At 37.4% G+C, this 20,551-nt stretch overlaps 1 protein-coding gene across 4 annotated transcripts in view; it reads right to left on the bottom strand.

Annotated features, from left to right (window-relative positions):
• Positions 1-12,537: 12,537 nt before the first annotated feature.
• LOC144972602 (small ribosomal subunit protein eS24-like) overlaps positions 12,538-20,551 on the bottom strand; it is a 60,531-nt gene continuing 52,517 nt past the window's right edge. For 3 of the 4 annotated variants that reach the window (XM_078914026.1, XM_078914024.1, XM_078914027.1), the window contains exons 3-6: positions 18,985-19,194; positions 18,046-18,162; positions 16,765-16,791; positions 12,538-12,619 (exon numbers count right to left, since the gene is read on the bottom strand). In XM_078914026.1, the coding sequence (XP_078770152.1) occupies positions 16,786-16,791; positions 18,046-18,162; positions 18,985-19,194 (333 nt within the window). In that variant the 3' untranslated portion in view covers positions 12,538-12,619; positions 16,765-16,785. The remainder of the gene's footprint in view (positions 12,620-16,764; positions 16,792-18,045; positions 18,163-18,984; positions 19,195-20,551) is intronic. The other variant, XM_078914028.1, reaches the window with a different exon arrangement.

The raw sequence follows: 20,551 nt of genomic DNA, 5'->3' as shown, positions 1-20,551 counted from the left end.
CGAACGTTTATAGTCTGATTGATATAGTTTAGCGATAAGTTAATTATAAAAATGGCTGTCTAAAAGCAATAACAACGGGTTGACTAACGTCAAACTCATTGATGCTCTGTGATAGATTAAAATACTCACAAAGTCCGCCAGCCGGAAATAACGCTCCAGCCCAAAAATCCAAATGGAACCTTGAACGTTTATAGTCTGATATATTTTAATGAGAACAAATCATAAAAATGGGTGTCTAAAAACAATAACAATGAGATGAGTGACGTCAGTTTGGTTCTTTCTATAAATATCCAAGAACTTTACTCACTCCATCCGCTCTCTCCTCCTTCAGTACATATGAATCTATTCTCTCATCACTTTCTTGTGTGGCTATGCATGTGGTCTTATGATATGACACTCGCCTTTGAATCGGACGGTACTTGGTTCGAGTCCCGTTCTGATTGGTGCATAAGTGAGTCCTTGGAAAAGGCTCTTTACTCGCATTCTCTCACTTTGTTCACGTTTAAAATGAGTACCTCGCTGTTTACAGCGTCGTCTCTGTCGGGAAACAGTTGTAATATCGCTTTACAGTCATGTATCGTCTAACATGCTTTGCTGTTGGCCAAGGACCATTATAAAGTGATTTGAGCACCTTTATTGAATATAGCGGTTTATATAGCATAAATAAATAATTTCTCTCTCTCTCTCTCTCTCTCTCTCTCTCTCTCTCTCTCTCTCTCTCTCTCTCTCTCTCTCTCTCTCTCTCTCTCTCTCTCTCGACATGTTACATTATTATAGCTATTGCTACATATGATACGACTATCTTGGACGGTTATTGATGCTATGATGAAATGCTCACAACATCCGCCAGTCGGAAAATAACGTACCGTCACACAAAACTACGAGTAACCTTGAATGTTAAAAGTCTGATTGATATAATTTAGTGAGAACTAATTACCAAATTGGCTGCCTTAATACAATAACAAAGAGTTGAATGATGTCAATTTCGTTCCTTCAACAGTCTAATTATTGATATAATTTAGTGAGAAGTAATCACTATTGTGCGCAAGACGAAAGATAGAATAGAGAGACAGTAACTGGGATCGGTTCTGTCGGCCACATAGCCTCACTATTAATTAAAATTTATTTCTAATTTCACCAATTTTTGGAGTAAACACACAGTTCTTAGTATCAAATCTATTGTAAATTTGACGCTGATCACGAATGCGACGTGAAAACAGCGAAAATCCGAAAACAATTGTCCACTTTTTTATTCTGCCACGCCCCCAATCGCCGATCGCCTCAAAAAATATCTCACCCTGTGTGGGCAAAAATCATCTGCGATTAACGCAGCGACCCAGCAGTGCCTGTTCGGCGATCATCCCCCGATGAGATATGTGCGTGTATGGGCCCTCTTAGAGCTCTCTCTCTCTCTCTCTCTCTCTCTCTCTCTCTCTCTCTCTCTCTCTCTCTCTCTCTCTCTCTTTCTCTCTCTTTCACCGACTACTTGAGATCGCGGGTCCAACCTACACAACCTCAGCGAAGTTAGTGGGCCAGCAATTAAGCTTAATAGCCAATATTCTCAACACAAACATATAACATAGAAACAATTGAGACATTGAGTATGCTCCGGTATATGGGGTGAATTTTTAACTCAGAAAAGTGAGTGGAGCAGGCACTTATGTTGGTAACAACAAGAGATGAAGTGAGTAGAAAGGTTCCAGAAGACAATAGAGAATAAAAATATACCGGAGCTTACTCAATGTCTCATTTGTTTCTATGTTATATGTTTGTGTTGAGAATATTGGCTATTAAGCTTAACTGCTGGCCAGGTAACGTCGCGATGGTTGTGTGTTGGACCCGCGGTCTCCAGAAGTCGGTGAGAGAGAGAGAGAGAGAGAGAGAGAGAGAGAGAGAGAGAGAGAGAGAGAGAGAGAGAGAGAGAGAGAGCTCTAGTAATGAATGACCTGAGTTTGATACGAATTTTTTTGGGTTCGTGGATAGCTCATACGGTAGAGTCACGCTCTCACCGGCCAGGCGGAGTTGTCGTACCAATTAGGTCGCAGGTTCAAACCCCATCACCGCCGCGACAAAATTTTATACTCTATTGTTTTCTGGCACTTTTCTACTCACTTCATCTCTAATTGTTTCTATGAGGACGCGTCCTTATTTTAGGTCCTTGCCAGTGCTGAGGAAAGGGTCAATAAAATTATTATTGGCCTTCAGAGACGGACCAAAATACTAGTATTAGTCAAGAACAACTCTAGAGACATCCTTGGTATTAGTCTGTTAAAGTCATATGAAGTGAACGTCATAAATTTCAAAATCGGCCCTTTTAAAGGCCATTAAACCATCAAGATTGACTTCCCTTGTTATTTTCTGGCATTTTCTCAATTGTTTCCCTTTCATTTTTTTGGAATGACTGATATATCGACATCACGTTTATATCAACATTTTACCGCGTTCACGACGATGTCGATATATCCGTTCTCGACTGTATTATCCGAAAGAAAGAAAATATCAGCTTCACTGTTAATACCTCCACGAAACGCGTCCCGTGAACTACGTCATCGGGTGACCCGTCCCTTTCACCTTCCCCCATGCTCCCTCGCCCTCCCCTCATTCCTCTACTCTAATCTCGGAATTTCCTGCTGGAATGTGAATTGACTATCTTTCGTTCAATCAAAACCAAGACATCGGGTAGCTTGTTTACAAAATTGGATGTGAATTGGTTTGAAAGTGAAAGAGATTCAGTTAAGAGTCCGAGTTCCGATTCAATGTTCGATGAAACGATTTACCACAAGGGTCTTGCGGACAGCGAGTTGTTCCGGTGTCCCGCCTCAGCTCTTGTGGACACTAGTGGGAAGTGAACCCTGGGCTATGGGAGATGGACACCAGTGGGGAGTGAACCCAGGCAAAGGAATATGGAAACAATGGGGAGTGAACCTGGAGCTATGAGAGATGGACACCAGTGGGGAGTGAACCTAGGGCTGTATGATATGGATTATTATGGATACCAGCGAGGAGTGAACCTGGGGCTATGGGATATGGACACCGGCAGAGACTGAACTCTATAGAAGGTGGACACTAAGGCTATGTGATTAATATGGATAATAGGGAGTGAACCTGTGGCAAGGAGAGGTCGACATCACTAATGAGTTTAGACATTAATGGTGCAGCTTTCGAGAAATTCCGGTCAGGGTCCAACTTCTCTATCTGTCGCCAAGCGCGGTGGTTAAATGGAGATAAAGATAAGGCAGATAAAGGGAGTAAATCTGACTCATGAATGAACAACTCAAAAGAAACCACCTTGATCAAGTAAACACAGAATACATATAGAATTTATATTAGATTGTCATAATGATATAGGCGAAAATTTGTAAATGTGTGTGTGCGTGCGTGTGTGCGTGCAATGGAAGAGAGAGAGAGAGAGAGAGAGAGAGAGAGAGAGAGAGAGAGAGAGAGAGAGAGAGAGAGAGAGAGAGAGAGAGAGAGAGAGAGAGAGAGAGAGAATGAAAGTGGGAGAATGGGAGTGGAAGGATGCGTTTCAAGGTTATATTTAAAATAGAGGAGAGTGATAAATTAATTTTAAAAAGTATATATATATAATGATAATTAGAAAACACAAAGCAAACTATATTAATCTAAAACAATTTTTTTTTTCAATATCTTAACAGCGGAGGTAGGGGACCACTAATAACACTATTGCTGTCAAGTATTCTTCAATTACCCCCTCCCTCTACCTTATTCTTGAAATATATATATATATATATATAGTTTTTCATATCTCTTTCTCTCTCTCTTCCATTGCACACACACACACACACACACACACACACACACACGTTACACATTTTCGCCTATATTATTATGACAATCTAATATAAATATATATTGTATTCTGTGTTTACTTGATAAAGGCCAAGGACCGAAACGTCGTTTGTTCATTCATGAGTCAGATTTACTCCCTTTATCTTTATCTCTATTTTATTGACTCATTTGGGCTCCTCTATTTATTAGCGGTGGTTAAAATGTGTAAAATCGACACTTTCCAAAGTCTCCTGCCACAGTTGCTTCCTTCCTTCTTCCAGAGACTGGGACTGGGCCTGCTGGTACTCCTTGTACAGCTTTTAACGACTCCTCCGTCCAGCAATTCTTCTAGTGTATATCTATTCTTAATAGTAGTTAGAGATATAATGTACTTTATGTAAATTTTTTTAATGAATTACCATTTCCTTCAATTAAAAAAAACCAACAAAAATACCTTCTATTCCTGAAATTTAAAATTAGGACAAAAGACCCGAAAGCATTTGTTTTTATTTGTTTTATCTTTGTTACTGTAGTCCAGTGGTCACGGATCTTTAAAAAAAATAAAATGGTTAACCATTGTAAAAACTAAGATACAAAGAAAGAGTGAAAGAGAGAGATAGATAGAGAGAGAGAGAGAGAGAGAGAGAGAGGTAGAGAGAGAGATAGGTAGAGAGAGAGATAGAGATAGGTAGAGAGAGAGAGAGAGAGAGAGAGAGAGAGAGAGAGAGAGAGAGAGAGAGAGAGAGAGAGAGAGAGATTTTTTAAAAAGGGTTTTAAAACACTTGCAACACATTAAGGTCATATCAGCGCCAGTAAAAAGGAAGAAAATGGGATAGTTTTGGTTTTTTTTTGTCTGTTTGTTGCTTTAGGTCTCTTCCAACACAATTGAGGTTATATGAGAGACCGCTGAAACAAAAAAAAACAAGCAATCTAACAAAAATAGTACAAATGTAAATCAAAATCATAACCTAAAGATATCATAAGCTAAATTATAAATAACCAAGAACAAACAGGCAGAAGATTTACAGAAAAAAAATATCCCCTGTCAAAAATACAATCACAAACCAAAGAAGCAGGATAGGCTAGTAAAGAGAAGAAGAAACGACATCACTATCGGATCGTACACCCATGCGAACATCATAGGTATATGATTCAAGGGTGATGCTCCCATCCAACCACCCGCGGATAGTTTTTGTTTTTAAGGGTTTTACGGCACTTGCAACACATTAAGGTCATATCAGCGCCAGTGAAATGGAAGAAATTGGGCTTGTAAAAAGTTCTAGAATTACAATTAAAGCACCCAAGAAAAGGTAAGACAAAGGGGAATTGGTTCAAATAAGAAACAGGTGTAGATTCCAAGAGCACACTATCAAAGTACTTAGTTTGAGATCACTAAAAGCCTCATCCAGACACAAAAGCACAGGTCCCAACTAAGAGGGATACACTCAAATGTTTACAAATCATATAATATATGTAAACAAAACAATACAATTACAATGCATAACAGAGAGATATGATTTAAAAGACAACAAATATCATCTCCCAAAACTCTTACAATACATTTGCAGAGACGCCAACTGTAAATTTGGCTCACAGGAATTTCAGACACCACTCGTAGGAATTTCAATGCCGAAAGAGGAATTTCCGCACATAAGAAAAATGAATTGGAATGGTATTTAGCATTGTATTTACATATTGTATAGTTCTAAATAGATAACGGATTAGAATTATATTATGCTATATAAACATATTGCAAAATACAATCCCAAAGTTTCCTTATTTTAAATGAAGTAAAGCTCCAAAATCTAATGGTAGTGATTGTAGTACTGGTGATAGTGAGGATGATGTGGTGTTGGTGGTTGTAGTAGTAGTGGTAGTGGTGATGATGATGATGATGTGATAGTGGTTGTTGTAGTGGTAGTGATGACGATGTGGTGGTGGTGGTTGCAGTAGTAGTGGTAGTGATGATGGTTGTAGCAATAGTAATGATGTGGTGGTTGGAAAGGGGGGTATCCTTGGAACAAATTGACCTCACCGGAATTTGACGGAAGTTGCCCGGAACCCGAAATCAGGGATGCCACCAGGCATATTAAAAAAAGCCTGAAAATTTGCGCGGACGAGATACAAATCAACGTCAAGGGCTTTGTAAAATATCAAATTTGGAATATTGTTTCAGTACTTATTATTGCAATTGAGAGCAAATAACACACAAAAGAAAGGAGAGTTAACAGTTTTCAAATTGATAAAATAAGGTGCTGAAAACAAAATATAGACAAATCAATATCAATAGCTATCAGGGGTGAGAATGACTGGTCACATAAAAGGAGAAAATTTTTCATTGTGAAGTTCATGACCCACCCATGCAACCATAACCTATAAATTTAAACTTCACTCAAATTCACTGAGATGTAATCCAAAATTTGTCTCGCAGCAATTTCTGACACGACTCGGAGAATTTCAAAAGTTGAAAGTATAATTACATTGATGGTTGTAGTAGGGATGATGATTGGTGGTGGTTGTAGTAGTAGGGTGTTAGGGATAATGTGGTAGTGATTATAGTAGTACTGGTCGTATGGATGATTGTGTGGTGGTGGTTTGTAGTAGCTGTGGTAGGAATGATGATGTAGTGGTAGTTGTAGTAGTAGTGGTGTAGGGATCGTGTGTATTTGTAGTAGTAGTAGTGGTGTAGGGATGATGGTGTGTGGTGGTTGTAGTAGTGGTAGAGAGAGAGAGAGAGAGGAGAGAGTGGAGGAGAGAGAGAGAGAGAGAGAGGGGAGGAGAGAGAGAGAGAGGGGAGAGAGAGGAGGAGAGAGAGAGAGAGAGAGAGAGAGAGAGAGAGAGAGAGAGAGAGAGAGGAGAGAGAGAACTTCTCTACCAGAATAATTTATGAATTGATCTTAGGAATTCTATATCAAAAAAAAAAAAAAAAGAAGAAAAGAGAAATGGAAAGAAAGGCAAAGGGAAAGAGGAAAAGTGTGTGAGAGAGAGATTTGTCCCTCCCCTTCCCCTTCAACCATCAACGAACACCACTGTCGTTGTGACATCTGGTGCCATATAGTCTGGCCCGACGTCATAAAAACGGGACCGTCACTAAATTTCACGAGACTAATGCACAGGTGTCAAAATATGACATAAGACATAATGGTGATTTTGTGGTTTTGAGGGAAATGTTTGACACGGCAAATTCAGCGGAAAATTTCTGAGAAATTCTCAAAATCACTGTTTATTTATAATTTTTTTTTTTTTTTTAAAAGGAGGAATTGTGATGGGGATTGGCGTAGATAAACTACCATTTAGGTGCCCAAATATTCGACCGGCGGTGACAGCCCAAATTATTCACCCGGCGAAAAAGTTCCGGCTCAAATCTCGATCGCGATTTTTTTCTTCTTCTTTAAAAAAAATCTGTTTTTTTTTTTTTTGAATAGTGACGACGGACAAAATCGGAGGTTCCGGATTAAAACAGGCTGGTGGTAAAAAAAACCCGGATTTCCGGCTAAAACCGGAAAAGTGGCATCCCTGCGAAAATTTTTGCTTCTGTACGGAGTTTTGGCATCACTGCATTTGACTGTTTCCCTCCCAGTTAGGATATACGGCCAGGGCCTGGACAAAACCAAGTAAATCTCATTCCAAGTCAAAGACAGAAAGCATGTTGGAAAACAGGTATAGAGGGATAGAAGAAGAAGACACAGTAAGTGCCTCCCTGCCCACTATGGGAGGTAAGGAACCTCACAGAGAGAGAGAGAGAGAGGTTTTTTTTTTTTTTAAGGGTTTTACCGCGCTTGCAACACATTAAGGTCATATCAGCGCCAGTAAAAAGGAAGAAATTGGGATAGTAAAAAGTTCTAGAATTACAATTAAAGCACCCAAGAAAAGGTAAGACAAAGGGGAATTGATTCAAATAAGAAAATGGTGTAGATTCCAAGAGCACACTACTTAATTTGATCACTAAAAGCCTCATCCAGACACAAGCACAGGAACCCACTAAGAGGAATACACTCAAATGTTTTACAAATCACACACATATATATATATATATATATATATATATATATATATATATATATATATATATATATATATATATATAAATGATATATATAAATTATAGTAATTCTTTAATTTTATATATATATATATATATATATATATATATATATATATATATATATAAATGATATATATAAATTATAGTAATTCTTGTAATTCTTATATATATATATATATATATATATATATATATATAATATATATATATATATATATATATATACATACATAGTTTTGGGAGATGAAATTTGTTTTCTTGGAAATCATCTATCTGTTATGCACTGTGTATAAAGAATTACAATACACAGTGCATAACAGATAGATGATTTCCAAGAAAACAAATTTCATCTCCCAAAACTATGTACACATTTGATTGTTTCCCTCTCAGTCTCAGCCAGGACCAAGACAAAACCAAGTAATCTCATTCCAAGGCAAAGGCAGAAAGCATGTTGGAAAACAGAGGGGGAAAGAAGACGCAGTAAGTATCTCCCTGCCCACTATGGGAGGTCAGGAACCCCATCCAGGAAAATGGGATAGTAAAAAAGTTCTAGAATTTCAATTAAAACATCCAAGAATAAGGCAGACAAAGGGGAATTAGTTCAAATAGGGAACAGATGTAGAGTCCAAGAGCACACTATCAGTGTACTTAGTTTGAGATCACCTAAAAGTCTCACCCAGACACAAGCACAGGTCCATATTAAGAGGAATACACTCAAATGTTTACAAATCATATAAATATAATACATAAACAAAACATAATACAGTGCGTAACAGATGGAAAAAATGTCATCTCCCAAAATTAACTATACACTTGACTGTTTCCCTCCCACTCCCAGCCAGGACAAAACCAACTAATCTCATTCCAAGACAAAGACAGAAAGCATGTTGAAAACAGACACAGGGGGATAGAAGACACAGTATGTACATCCCTGCCCACTATGGGAGGTCAGGAACCCCACCCAGACACCTGAAGAGAGAAAGAGAGAGAAAGAGAAAGCATGGGAGTGTCACCAAATATGCAGCTGAGCAGAGGTGTCAAAAAATGACACGACATAACGGTGATTTTTCATCTGAACTACCATTAAGCGGAAAATGTTTGACACAGCAAAAGCAGCGGAAAATTTCTGAAAAAGTCCTAAAATCACGGAATTCCGCTCAATAACAAGCCATGTCAACAGTTCCAAACACATTCCTTATGATCTCATTGTACGGATTCATGTTTTGGGAAAGCGAAAGTGAAAATGAAAACATTCAATAAATTGATCTCTTGTAGCAGTCCTGGAATCACGCCACCTAGTGAAAAAGATATAAATTTCACAAGGCGAGACACCTTTACTTCCGAAAAGCCCCCTTCACTACTAGCAACCGGTTATAAGTAAAAGAAGCATGAGTGGAGAGAGAGAGAAAAAAAAAAGAAACTTATGGACTGTTGAAACAGTTTGATTGCAAAAAGCAAGTATGTCACAATATTTCCCCCACCCCGATTTTTTAAATTTTTACTCTCCCAACCCCATTTTTTCTCCATTCTTGGTGGGGACCCTGTAACACTTTGCAGACACTCCAACCTGAACATGTCCAATCAAATGAGCACATCCTCAACACCTAGTCTAGGCGTGATATTTACTAGAAACTAGAAAAGAAAAATAGCTAATAGGTGGAACGCCATGTAAAAACTTTATCAAAAGTGATTTGCCTGATATAGCTCAGATGGTAGAGCACTTGTTTCGATCCCGGGTGCAGTAGAGATTATTTTTCGGACCCTCCAGTAGTGATTGGGTAGCTGGGTCTACTAGATCTGATGGAAAGTACTTTGCGATAGACTAGTGTTTATCCACAGGATAGCAAGCAATTGCTATCGTCCGATTCACGCTCTAGAAACCGTGATAAACTCCGGCTCAACTGGGCAAATGGCTCTGAAGGTATGACTACTTTTCCTTGCGTGCTGTATTGCTTTCCCTAAGATTTTTACACGGATATATTGATGAAGAGTAAAAATTCCGGTGTTTCAAACTCTAATCATTTTACCCTTTGAATAAATGACGCATATATGGTAAACTCAAACCAGTTGTAAATATTGTTCATAGTCCACCACAGACTTGAGCAATTTGATTGAAACAAAAACCATATGGCAGCCTTATATAGGTTTGTCAACCAAAAGCAGCTATGACTATGATGCAAGCCGACATTTTATGCAGATTGGATTAACTGTCACTCTTGTGTTCTCAACATTTGCAAGAGTCAAAGAAATTAGCCGCGATGAATGATAGACAATAAGCTCTCACCAAACTCGGTCACAATGCACAGTTGTCAATTCCAAAATAAAGGATATCGCTCAGTCTCTTAACAACTGTCATTGTCAACCTGTTGTCAAGACTATGCTAAGCCCCCTCACTCCTATTTAATGGCCACAGATTACATCACAAACCCAAACTCCAAACCCCCGCCCTCTTTTGATTCTAATATAGTGGTGACACAATATTGTAACATTAAATCCCCCTCACGATTTCATCCATGATGAAATTTAATCAAGATAATTTGTTCAACTGATTTCTGGAATTTCAGACCTGCCAACCTTCCCAGGATGAAAAGTGTATTCCATGACCCTAAAAAGTGTATTTTGTTCGCACATGTGGAAAAAAAAGTGCGCACTATACAAAAATTTATATAAAAGCTAACATCAATTCCAAATCAAAATAAAATCTGATCTTCGTCATTCAAGCAATCTCTAGTGATTACAAAATGATCGATTTATCGAGAAACTAAAACATGGCCATTTAAAATTAGCATAAGGCTCAGAAATTGCAATATCAAAGGAAATTGCTTTCGAAACACTCAAAGAAATGACCAAAGACCCTTAACATGTTGGTAGTATTGATGCTAGTGTCAGTGGAAGAAGTGTTGGTTGTTGTACCGATGGTGCTCTAGTGGTGGTGATGATGAAGCTGTGGTGGTGGTTGTGGCAGTGACAATGCTGTGATGGTAGTTGTAGAAGTGATGATGTCATGATGTTGATGGTAAGAGATGCTGATGAAGTTGTGATGGTGATATCTGCTAGCCCAGTACATCAGTTATGAGAAAGTTTTGAGATAAAATATCCGGGAGAGTGGTCTTCAATTCAATAGATGACAATTTGCAACAGTAGCAAGATATTTTCCATGTTATCTAATGATCCATATCTCTCTCTAAAATTTTTTTTTTTGAGCATTCACTACTACCACTCCTCCTACTACTACTATTATTACTTCTATATACTGCTAATACTATTACTTTGGTCAAATGATGGGAAATTCGCAAAGTATGTAATATGCAGAGACAAGTTAAATACTTCTAAAAAATTAATTTTGAACCAAATACTGTTCTTAAAGCTGCCCACTTTGTAATTCAAGACTCGTACAAAACAAAGAAAAAAAAGATCATTATAAATTTTATAAATCAAAATAGAGTAATTTTAGGTAATATAAAGGGAAATAACCCATTTATGTTTAAGTTAATTAGCAATACAGTTTTTAATTGAAGGCTTCATAGTCAAAGATGTTGGGTCAATTAAATCTTCACTTAGAATTTTCTATTTAATAAGTGGCAAAAGTTTGTTTGTTTTTAAGGGTTTTACGGCGCTTGCAACACATTAAGGTCATCCAAGAATAAGGCAGACAAAGGGGAATTGGTTCAAAAGAGAACAGATGTATATTCCAAGAGCACACTATCAGTGTACTTAAATTGAGATCACCTAAAAGTCTCATCCAGACACAAGCACAGGTCCCCACTAAGAGAAATACACTCAAATGTTCACAAATAATATATAATACATAAATAAAACAATAATAGAGTGCATAACAGAGAGATGATTTACAAGGAAAAAAATATCATCTCCCAAGACTATAACTATACATTCGACTGTTTCCCTCCCAGCCAAGGAACTCCGGCAAGGGTCAGGACAAAACTAAGTAATCTCATTCCAAGACAATGACAGGAAACAATTGGAAAACGGGTATGGGGGATAGAAGACACAGCATGTACCTCCCTGCCCACTATGGGAGGTCAGGATCCCCACCCAGTGGCAAAAGTTTAAATGTGGTCTGAGACTATTTAAAGTATAAAACAAGCTTATATGCATAATTCTATGCAAATCCTCAAGAATGTATGAGAAAAATATTGGTGAAAACCGGCATCATATAAGCAACTGAAATGATAACTATAGTATTAAATGTGATGCATCATTCATTCAGAAACACGGTCGACAGTTGGTGTACGACATGTGTGTATCAATGCATCAAATGTATCATCAAGATCATTCACATCACACATCTTTTAAAAAATCGTATTAAATCCACTAAAATCGTATCCGCGTATTCAAAAATCGTACTAAAACACGATTAATCGTACTGGTTGGCAGGCCTGGAATTTACCACTTTTTGAGGACGAAAATTTGTCTCAATGAACCAGTGACTGTTATACAGAATTAATTCCTGTTTCTTGGGAAATGCGAATAACTGAAAGTTGCGACTATCCGGAGTGGACTGCACTTTGACCAACACAGGACATGGACAAAAAAAAAGCCCACACACATAAAGGGGGATAAAAAGATCCTTCCAGTAGTACGCATTAGCAACTAGCAATTGTAGTAGCAACAACAATAACCTTAGGTAGGAGTAATGTGGACAGCACTGAAACAAGTAAAACAATAACAAAGCAAGAAAAATGTCTGGAGGTGTCATACATATTTATTATGTAAAGGGCATAACCATGAAGTACAATACACAATAGTTCCACTTGCAGTTCATTACTGAAAAAGAAAAAAAAAGGAAAAAAGGTTAGACAAGAAATAAAATGAAAGCGAAAACAAAACTGGTCTCATTCAATCAATAAATTCTTTAAAATCACGGGCAATATCAAATATTTTCATATTTACAGTAAAGAAACAGAAACATAGACAGAAGAAGAAGAAGAAGAAGAAGAAACAAAAGTTCGATATTACAGTAAACTAAACGAAGAAGCACTGATACTATTGCTTTAAAATGTAGACGAATTAAAAAAATACAATCGTAAGCCCAGTACATTTTGACTGGTAGCGACTGGAACAAAGTTTAAAAAGCTGAGAAACCAGATTACACACACTCCGGCATGGTTTCCTCAAACTAATTTCACCCAGCCAATATAAAAAAATAATTAACTAAAGTGAAAGGGTTAAAAAAAAAAAAATTACACCCTGTGATATCGTCCACTAATGACTTGCTGTGACATTGACAGTTACTAATGTGCTTATCTACACTACATGTATGTGTGTACAGTTTAATACACACATAAAGACACCCCTCTGATTATTCTGATCACTTTGCCATTAATTCCAATTTCATTGCCACACACCATGATCTGCTAATGGTGGGCCACCCTCCTCTGACACACACTTGTAACATATCAATAAAGTAATTAATAGATTCCTTTATTCACCCTCATGTGGAAAATCAGGGACTTATTCAGGGATAACTGGAATAACCCAGGTGCCAGTGCCGCAAATTGACCTAGAGAAAGATAGCTTGCTGATGGCCACATAACACAGTGGACATTCAAACCAGGTAATTTGCGGCTACAAATCAAAGACCACACCACTGAGCCACACTGCCCCTCCCCATCAAATATGGCAATTCACGGCCTCCTCAAATGCTTTTGCAGCCTGAGGAAACCGTGCTGGAGCGTAGCACACAAAATCATTTATGACTCATGCACCAGAAAATGATGGGATCAATTAAAAATTATAAAACACAGCACACATTTCTAACGTGACAATTAAAACCATGTGGGGATACATTCAATCAACTCAAGGTTAAGTGAAATATCGAAGAACAAAAAATAAAGCAGGCGTATAGTTTACATATCATGCCAAATAGAACTCAACATAAGCAAAATATACTATTTTCTATGTCTGTCCTCATTTATCCAACTATATCCAGGGTTGCCAATGAGGCAAAAATTTAATGAGCTTTACGCAAACGTATAGACAGACCCTTTCTGAGTGCTGAACTACAATAAAAAGACATGTATATTGATTAAATTAACCAAAGAATGAAAGCTGCATCTTAGACACATACCAATACACTGCCGTAAGAGCGATTGATTGGCATAAATAACACTACAAAATTTGGGATATAGCAACAATCAGGGTTACCACAATTAGAGAGAGAAAAAAAAAATCAAGACCCATATATCGATAGGAAGGAAAGACTATCAATCCTAAAAAGGATTTAAGATGGTGGTAATGATGATGTGGCTGAAGACGTTGCAGTAGTGGTAGGATTCTTAATTCGCTTTACTCACCACATCCGCGATAACTCTGCGCAAAAGAGAGAGGGCCAGGGTGTGACATGGTGATTATGACACAACAAACAGTTTGCTTTGCTCACAAACAGAAGCACGTGTATGGTGTAGTTGTAAAGCCAGCGAGCTTTCATTAACAAGAAAGTCAATGTACACTTATTAACAAGAACATCAGCGGATTAGAGAGAAAAAAAAAGTTAGAACAAATCCCTAACTAGATCCAGACTCATCCATATATCCAAATAAGTAAATTACTGACCCGTTTCCGGATCCCGGAAGAAAACGACCATATCCCCGACCTGCCTATTAACTCAACAAAACATCATCATTACAAAATGATCAAAGAGAAGAAAACTTGAGATCAGAGACCCCATTATAGAATTTTGGAGAATGAGATGAAAATAGCTGAAAAGGAGGAAATAGCGCATGACACGCATAATTTCAAATAAATCGACCTTCACCGATGGCCCTAACTTTGAAATACCAATTATTTCAGAGTATATATAATCACTGGTCATTTCAGGGCCATATTCATGATAACAGGATACATATCCTTCAGTCCACAACAACCCTGAAACACAGGCAAAGCTGAAGTCGACGAATTTCCACACCATACACATAGCCGCCAACCCGATAATTCAATTCAATTCCCTAGCCCGCGAGGGAGATTTGGAACAAAAATCAGGGAGATTACATTTTTACTGACCTGAAGTGAAGACGCGCTGCTAGTTCTTCAAAAGTCACATGATTACTCCTCGTGATGCACAACAATGAAATTTGTCGTTTTGACATTTTAAAAATCAACAAAGTCTTTAGGCAGTATAAAAGGCAAATACAAATTACTCCCAATGAGAAAGAAACCGTCCTCAGCAATTGAAACACGTTGTGGTTAGGAAATTTTGAAAATTGATGAAGACTTAAGGCAGGGCATAAGCAAAAGCAAATTATTCTCAATTGAAAATATCGATACCACAATATATTCTTTTACAATCCTATATAATCTATTGCCACATTACTGGTATCGATTCTGTTGCTACATAGCATCGACCAGCCAAAAAAAAAAAGTTGACAATTGATTGTCTAGAGAACCAGCAACTCATCACACTCAATATTCAAATTGATAAATTTCCGGGAGATTTCTGGAGATACTAAAAAACTGCGGGAGAGCGGGAGATCGGTGATAAATACAGGAGACTCCCGCAATTTGCGGGAGGGTTGGCAGCTATGCATACATCCCTCTCAACAGGACCAAGGAAACTGTCAAACTTATCAAAGTGGTGCTTAGGAAGCAGCTGAAAAGTCAATCAAACACTCCCACGTGCTGACACACAAACACAAAAATATATGGGGATAGCAAATGACAGTATACCATAATGCCACCGATTGGAGTTAGAGGATGAAAATGAAACAGACCATAACTTATAATTCTTAAACATTTTTTTCCGTCTAGCATATATTTATCTGATATCTCCCTAATTGTAATCAGAATCCTCACTTGTAAAACAAAACAAAATAATTTTCCTCCTCACTGGTTTTCAGCAGTAATGGACAGCGTTGAACAGAAATGAAATTAGCGGACAACCTAAACGATGATATCTGAGGACTTTGTCGCGAGGATAGAGGAAGAACGGGACCTCTGGTCTTATGCTTGACAGAACAGCAACTGAAATTGGTAATGAAACTAGCAGGCTGTACAAGTCGAGTGACGCTGCCTTCTTCTGGACAACTACTAATAAACTGACATGAAACCAATAACCACATAACTTCAGGAGGAACATAAAATTGAATTTTTAAGAAAGACCTTACACCTGCCAAAAGAAATACCCTGTTGTACTAGGGCGTCTCTCCTATCAATTCAGGTCTTGTCCTAATTTGGCATGAGAGTTTAATCAACAGCTGCATGAAATCTGTCTAGCCCTTTGAAGTATTGCACTAATGAGGTGTTCTGGGACATAAGTGAATATTGTATAACCTAGATGGCTGAAAAGTTCAACACATTCCATACTGCAAGACTTGGACATCATTATGATGTCATTCATTTCAGGAGAATGAACTCTCAACCGGAGGGGGTTATGAAATATGGACGACAAGCTCTAGCTAACTACTGATGAGTGCGGGACTACACCTGTTTGGTCCACCAAACATCAATTCTCTTAATGCCAACAGATTGATAGGAAATGTAATATTTAAAAGGAGGAAATTCTCCTCTGATTCAAAGACCTCGGCTCTCCATGGATCTGAGGAAAACCATCAACACCAGAAAATAAAACCAATACAAAAAGTTCTTAGAAAATAATTTGGAGGCCCAGAGGGAGATTAGCTAAGCTGAGAAAAAAGTGCAATTGAATTCCTCAAAAAAACAAACACACAACAATTAACATAGCAACGTAAAATTTAGAATTTGACATGGTAATTAAACCCACAGCACACATTACAATTAAAGACATTTAAGTTGACAATAGGGCAGGACCTAACGCTAAATGCAACTAAACCGAGGCCTAAATTCCTTAAACATTACTAGAAATAGATATGGTAAACAAACAGAACCAATCAAATCAAAGGCTTGGTAAAATAATTAGAAAAAACAAGGGTTAGAGAAATCACACACGCTCTTACGTGAACTGTTGACCATCAAGCTCATCGCTAAAAAAGATAAGTTTAATTAATTTCAATGACATTTACTAAGATTCACTACGTATATAGAACAAAGACCTTTGTAACAACGTAATAGCACCATGGCAAAAAGTGCTTGGTCGCCGTTGAGTGCTATTAAGCAATCATGTAACAAAGCATAGTAAGGGGCACCGTGGCTCAGCAGTACAGTCTTTGTCTCGTACCCAAAAGATACAGAGTTCGACTACCTGCTTTTTTGTGAGTCACCTAGCCCAGCTCACTTTGCCGAGCTGCACTGCAGCTGATTCCTGGGTTATACCGGTCTTCCAGTAGAACTCAGTACCTTTTGGGTATGAAGCAAAGATTGCCACTGAGCCATGCTGCCCCATATCCCATATCTTGAGGAGTTATACTTCAAACTCGTCATATTAAAGTAAAAATCTAGAAAATCCCTATATTATCATTAAGGATACCAAAGAACTCCAAATAAAAAAGAAGCCAATCTCAAGCCAATATGAATGTTTCACACAAAAATCATTCCGTTCGTCTTTGGTCACCGTATGCATTATGCATAAACTTCATAGAAAGTTTAACAACACAATCAGACCCCCGCTCTCCCTTTCCTAATGCTTGCCCCCCCCCCCCCCTCCTTATTTTATTCATGCCACTAAATCAACATGGGGCCAACAGATGTACGCAAAAATTTCTAAAGTAGGTAATTCACTTATTTTATTAGCCTATAGGAAATATTCAGTTTTTTTTAATACTGAAATGAAACAATCTCTCCAAAGAAAGCTGAGTGATCTGATGTGAAATTAATTACTCAATACACTGAAAGATGCATTGAAGAAATGCTAGTATTGTACATCTCGACACCCTCTCACTGGAGTATTTCTAATTAAATTCCAATTACTGCTTGAACTTGCATCCTCTGTAAATTTTAATATAAAGTTTCAGACCATGCCAAATTCCCTTATGACACAGTGATTAAACCAACACTAGGGTCAGATACTGAAGGCGTGTTTCAGAACAACTCTCAATGAACTACAAAATGTGCTCATACACAACGGCCTAACATGGTAACTGGTTAGGAGTAAAAACAAGTGAAGACCATTTGTCATAAAGTCAACTTTCAAAATCAGGATAAAAATCATTACAAGAGATCGTTTAAGGAAAAAAAAAAAAAAAAAAAAAGGCGTTGAAAAAAAATAAAAATAAATAAACCTAGAATACCCTGGAGATCTGGAGCTCATGCTTGTACAACCACAAATAAAACAAACTCACCTTCTTATCTTTCCCCATGGTGACTTTACTCTTGGCTGTACCCCTGACCTTCTTAAGCCTGTTCTTCCTCTCCTTCCTTTGTTTACGGCCAGTCTTTTTAAGCTCTATCAAACCATGCTGCAATACACAATATATATGTTAGCAATTTAAGATCATCGACTGAAAACATGTTAAAATCTATGCCAAAAACAGCCTGATGGTGTATTCCCATCTTGGCAAAATATGCCTAAAGAGTAATTCGGAGGGGAAAGGCAGTTTACAAAACAACTGATGTAACACAAATGTATCATTCTCCAAATCACCCATGTTGGAGAATGAAATGAAAACATTACAAAAATAAAAAATTTAAAAAATTGAACAAAATATTTTGTAAATGTTGTGCGTATCTCGGTTAAAAAACCAGACTAAAATATGTGAAATTGTGAAAGTTGGCAGGTCTGAACCACATCCACCTATCCATCCACTAATCTGTCTCATCAATCATCATATCTATCCACCCATCTATACACTCTATCCCTCAATCCATCCACCTCATTCATTACTATGTTAAATTGAGCACTCAAATTTTACTTCCTCCAAAACATTTGTTCAAGAAAACAACTGTCTTTTTAAGAACAGCTCTTAAACCAATAATGGTGTTAAATACAGCATTTCAGAAGCCTCATTTTTAATGTTGGACGTTTTGTCTAGAAAAATGTTGAGGTATTGAAAGGCTGTGTACGCTTGTAGTAGTGGTGGTAGTGATATAAGAGCTATAAATTTTCTTTTTAAAAACCTCTGGAAAATATAGCAAAAACAAGTTTCTGATTAACACAAGGTCCAAATACAAATCACATTTAGTTTTCATCAGTTTCTCTGGAACTGAGGGAAGTTGGAATGGCTTTGTAAAAATATGAAAGAGAGGATAAAAATGATACTCCACGAAGGTGCATTACTTACTCTTGCCAATCTGTATTTGGGTTCATACTTCATTGCTTTGTCCATTGTATCATAGATCAAAGCAAATCCAGAACTTTTGCCACCACCAAATTTCGTCTTGAACCCAAATGCAAATATAAGATCAGGGGTTGATTTATACATTTTAGCCAATTTCTCTCTAATTTCTGTTTTAGGGATGATTGGTTTGTGAGGATGGATGACATCGACAATCTGTAAAATAAAAATTAAATCACAAAAATTAATTCAATAGAACCAGCAACACTCACATGTCGATACTAAAACATCTATACAAATATTTCCCCCATATGAAACTCTAGTATTTGCTGTTAAAGAGATAGTATGCGAGAGGAACATTAAAATCTGTAAGAGCTATTATTCACTTTCTGTAACCAACAAACTGAAACAACCCCCCTTTGTTTTTTTTTATTTGAGATAGTAGGCACTTAAATTTAAATTCATTTAGAAGTTATTGTAATGGAAAGGTAGCTTAATTTCAGTGGGTAAGAAAATCAAGCCGTTTATCATCATTCATGAAGAAATTCCCTTAAAACATAAATAATCATAAAATTCAATCATTATCCTCTCCAATGATACCATTTTCAACTGTCAAAACTGCTTCCAGGATACCCTTTGAGCATTCCATAAAATCACACTCATTTCAAAATCTACCAAAGTAACGCCGCTTGGACTGCCGTGGTTAACATCGGTCATTGGCTCCTAGGCTCGTGACGTCACAGTGTTTCAGGGGAATCCCCTTTCGTTTTTTCATTCCGCTGGTGCCCAATTTCAGGCTGATTCCTATAGTAATTTTTTGGGTGTTTTTAAGGCATAAAAAATTGAATAACTCTGCTTCTATATAACCTAGAGACAAAATTCAAACGGTTTTATCATTGGGATGGTATTCTGCATCATAGTAAACCAGATTTTATACGGTCATTTAAAAACTGAATTTTCATTCAAGTGCCTAGAGATAGAGGTTTTAATCAGAACAAAAAAGTTTCTACTCATTGCACCCGTCACACACAACAGAAAACCATTGACTTTTATTTAGCCATTTAGCACTTTGATAAAATTTTCAAACTCAAAACCAGTCAGGTGGATGGGACTTGAAACAACGTAAATTTTTTATACCTCATTTGTTTCTCTACGACCCAAGGTTCCAGGGCTATTTAAATTTTTCTGTTGAAGAATTTAAGTCAATTTTACAGAGAGAATCTGTGATATTAGGCACATTGATAACTTCACTCCAGTAGCCGCCGATAGGCTGACTTCACTGTAAGGTGAAACTCGATTTTTGGACCTTAACTGTTTTAGTCACTGTGGCGTTATATGTGAGCCCATGTGGCTAACTTTGGTATCATTTTAAAGGGCACAAAACAATCTTTCTAACAGTCAGGCCTGTAAATGGTTGGTGAAAACATTTTCGGAACTATTTGAACACGCGAAAATAGACACAACAGGACACAAATATGGAAACAACACAGATATGACACGTCGATTGACTAGTCAAATCACGTCACTTTCCCCTACTTATTTATAACAAGGTCCTTATTTTATGGTACAAAAA

Source organism: Berghia stephanieae, chromosome 5 (assembly GCF_034508935.2).
Source record: "Berghia stephanieae isolate SIO BIC M18660-M18661 chromosome 5, UCSD_Bste_1.3, whole genome shotgun sequence".
Classification (NCBI taxonomy): Eukaryota; Metazoa; Mollusca; class Gastropoda; order Nudibranchia; family Aeolidiidae; genus Berghia; species Berghia stephanieae.
The sequence above is the reverse complement of the archived record's forward strand: the minus strand, read 5'-3'. Positions and strand labels throughout refer to the sequence as shown.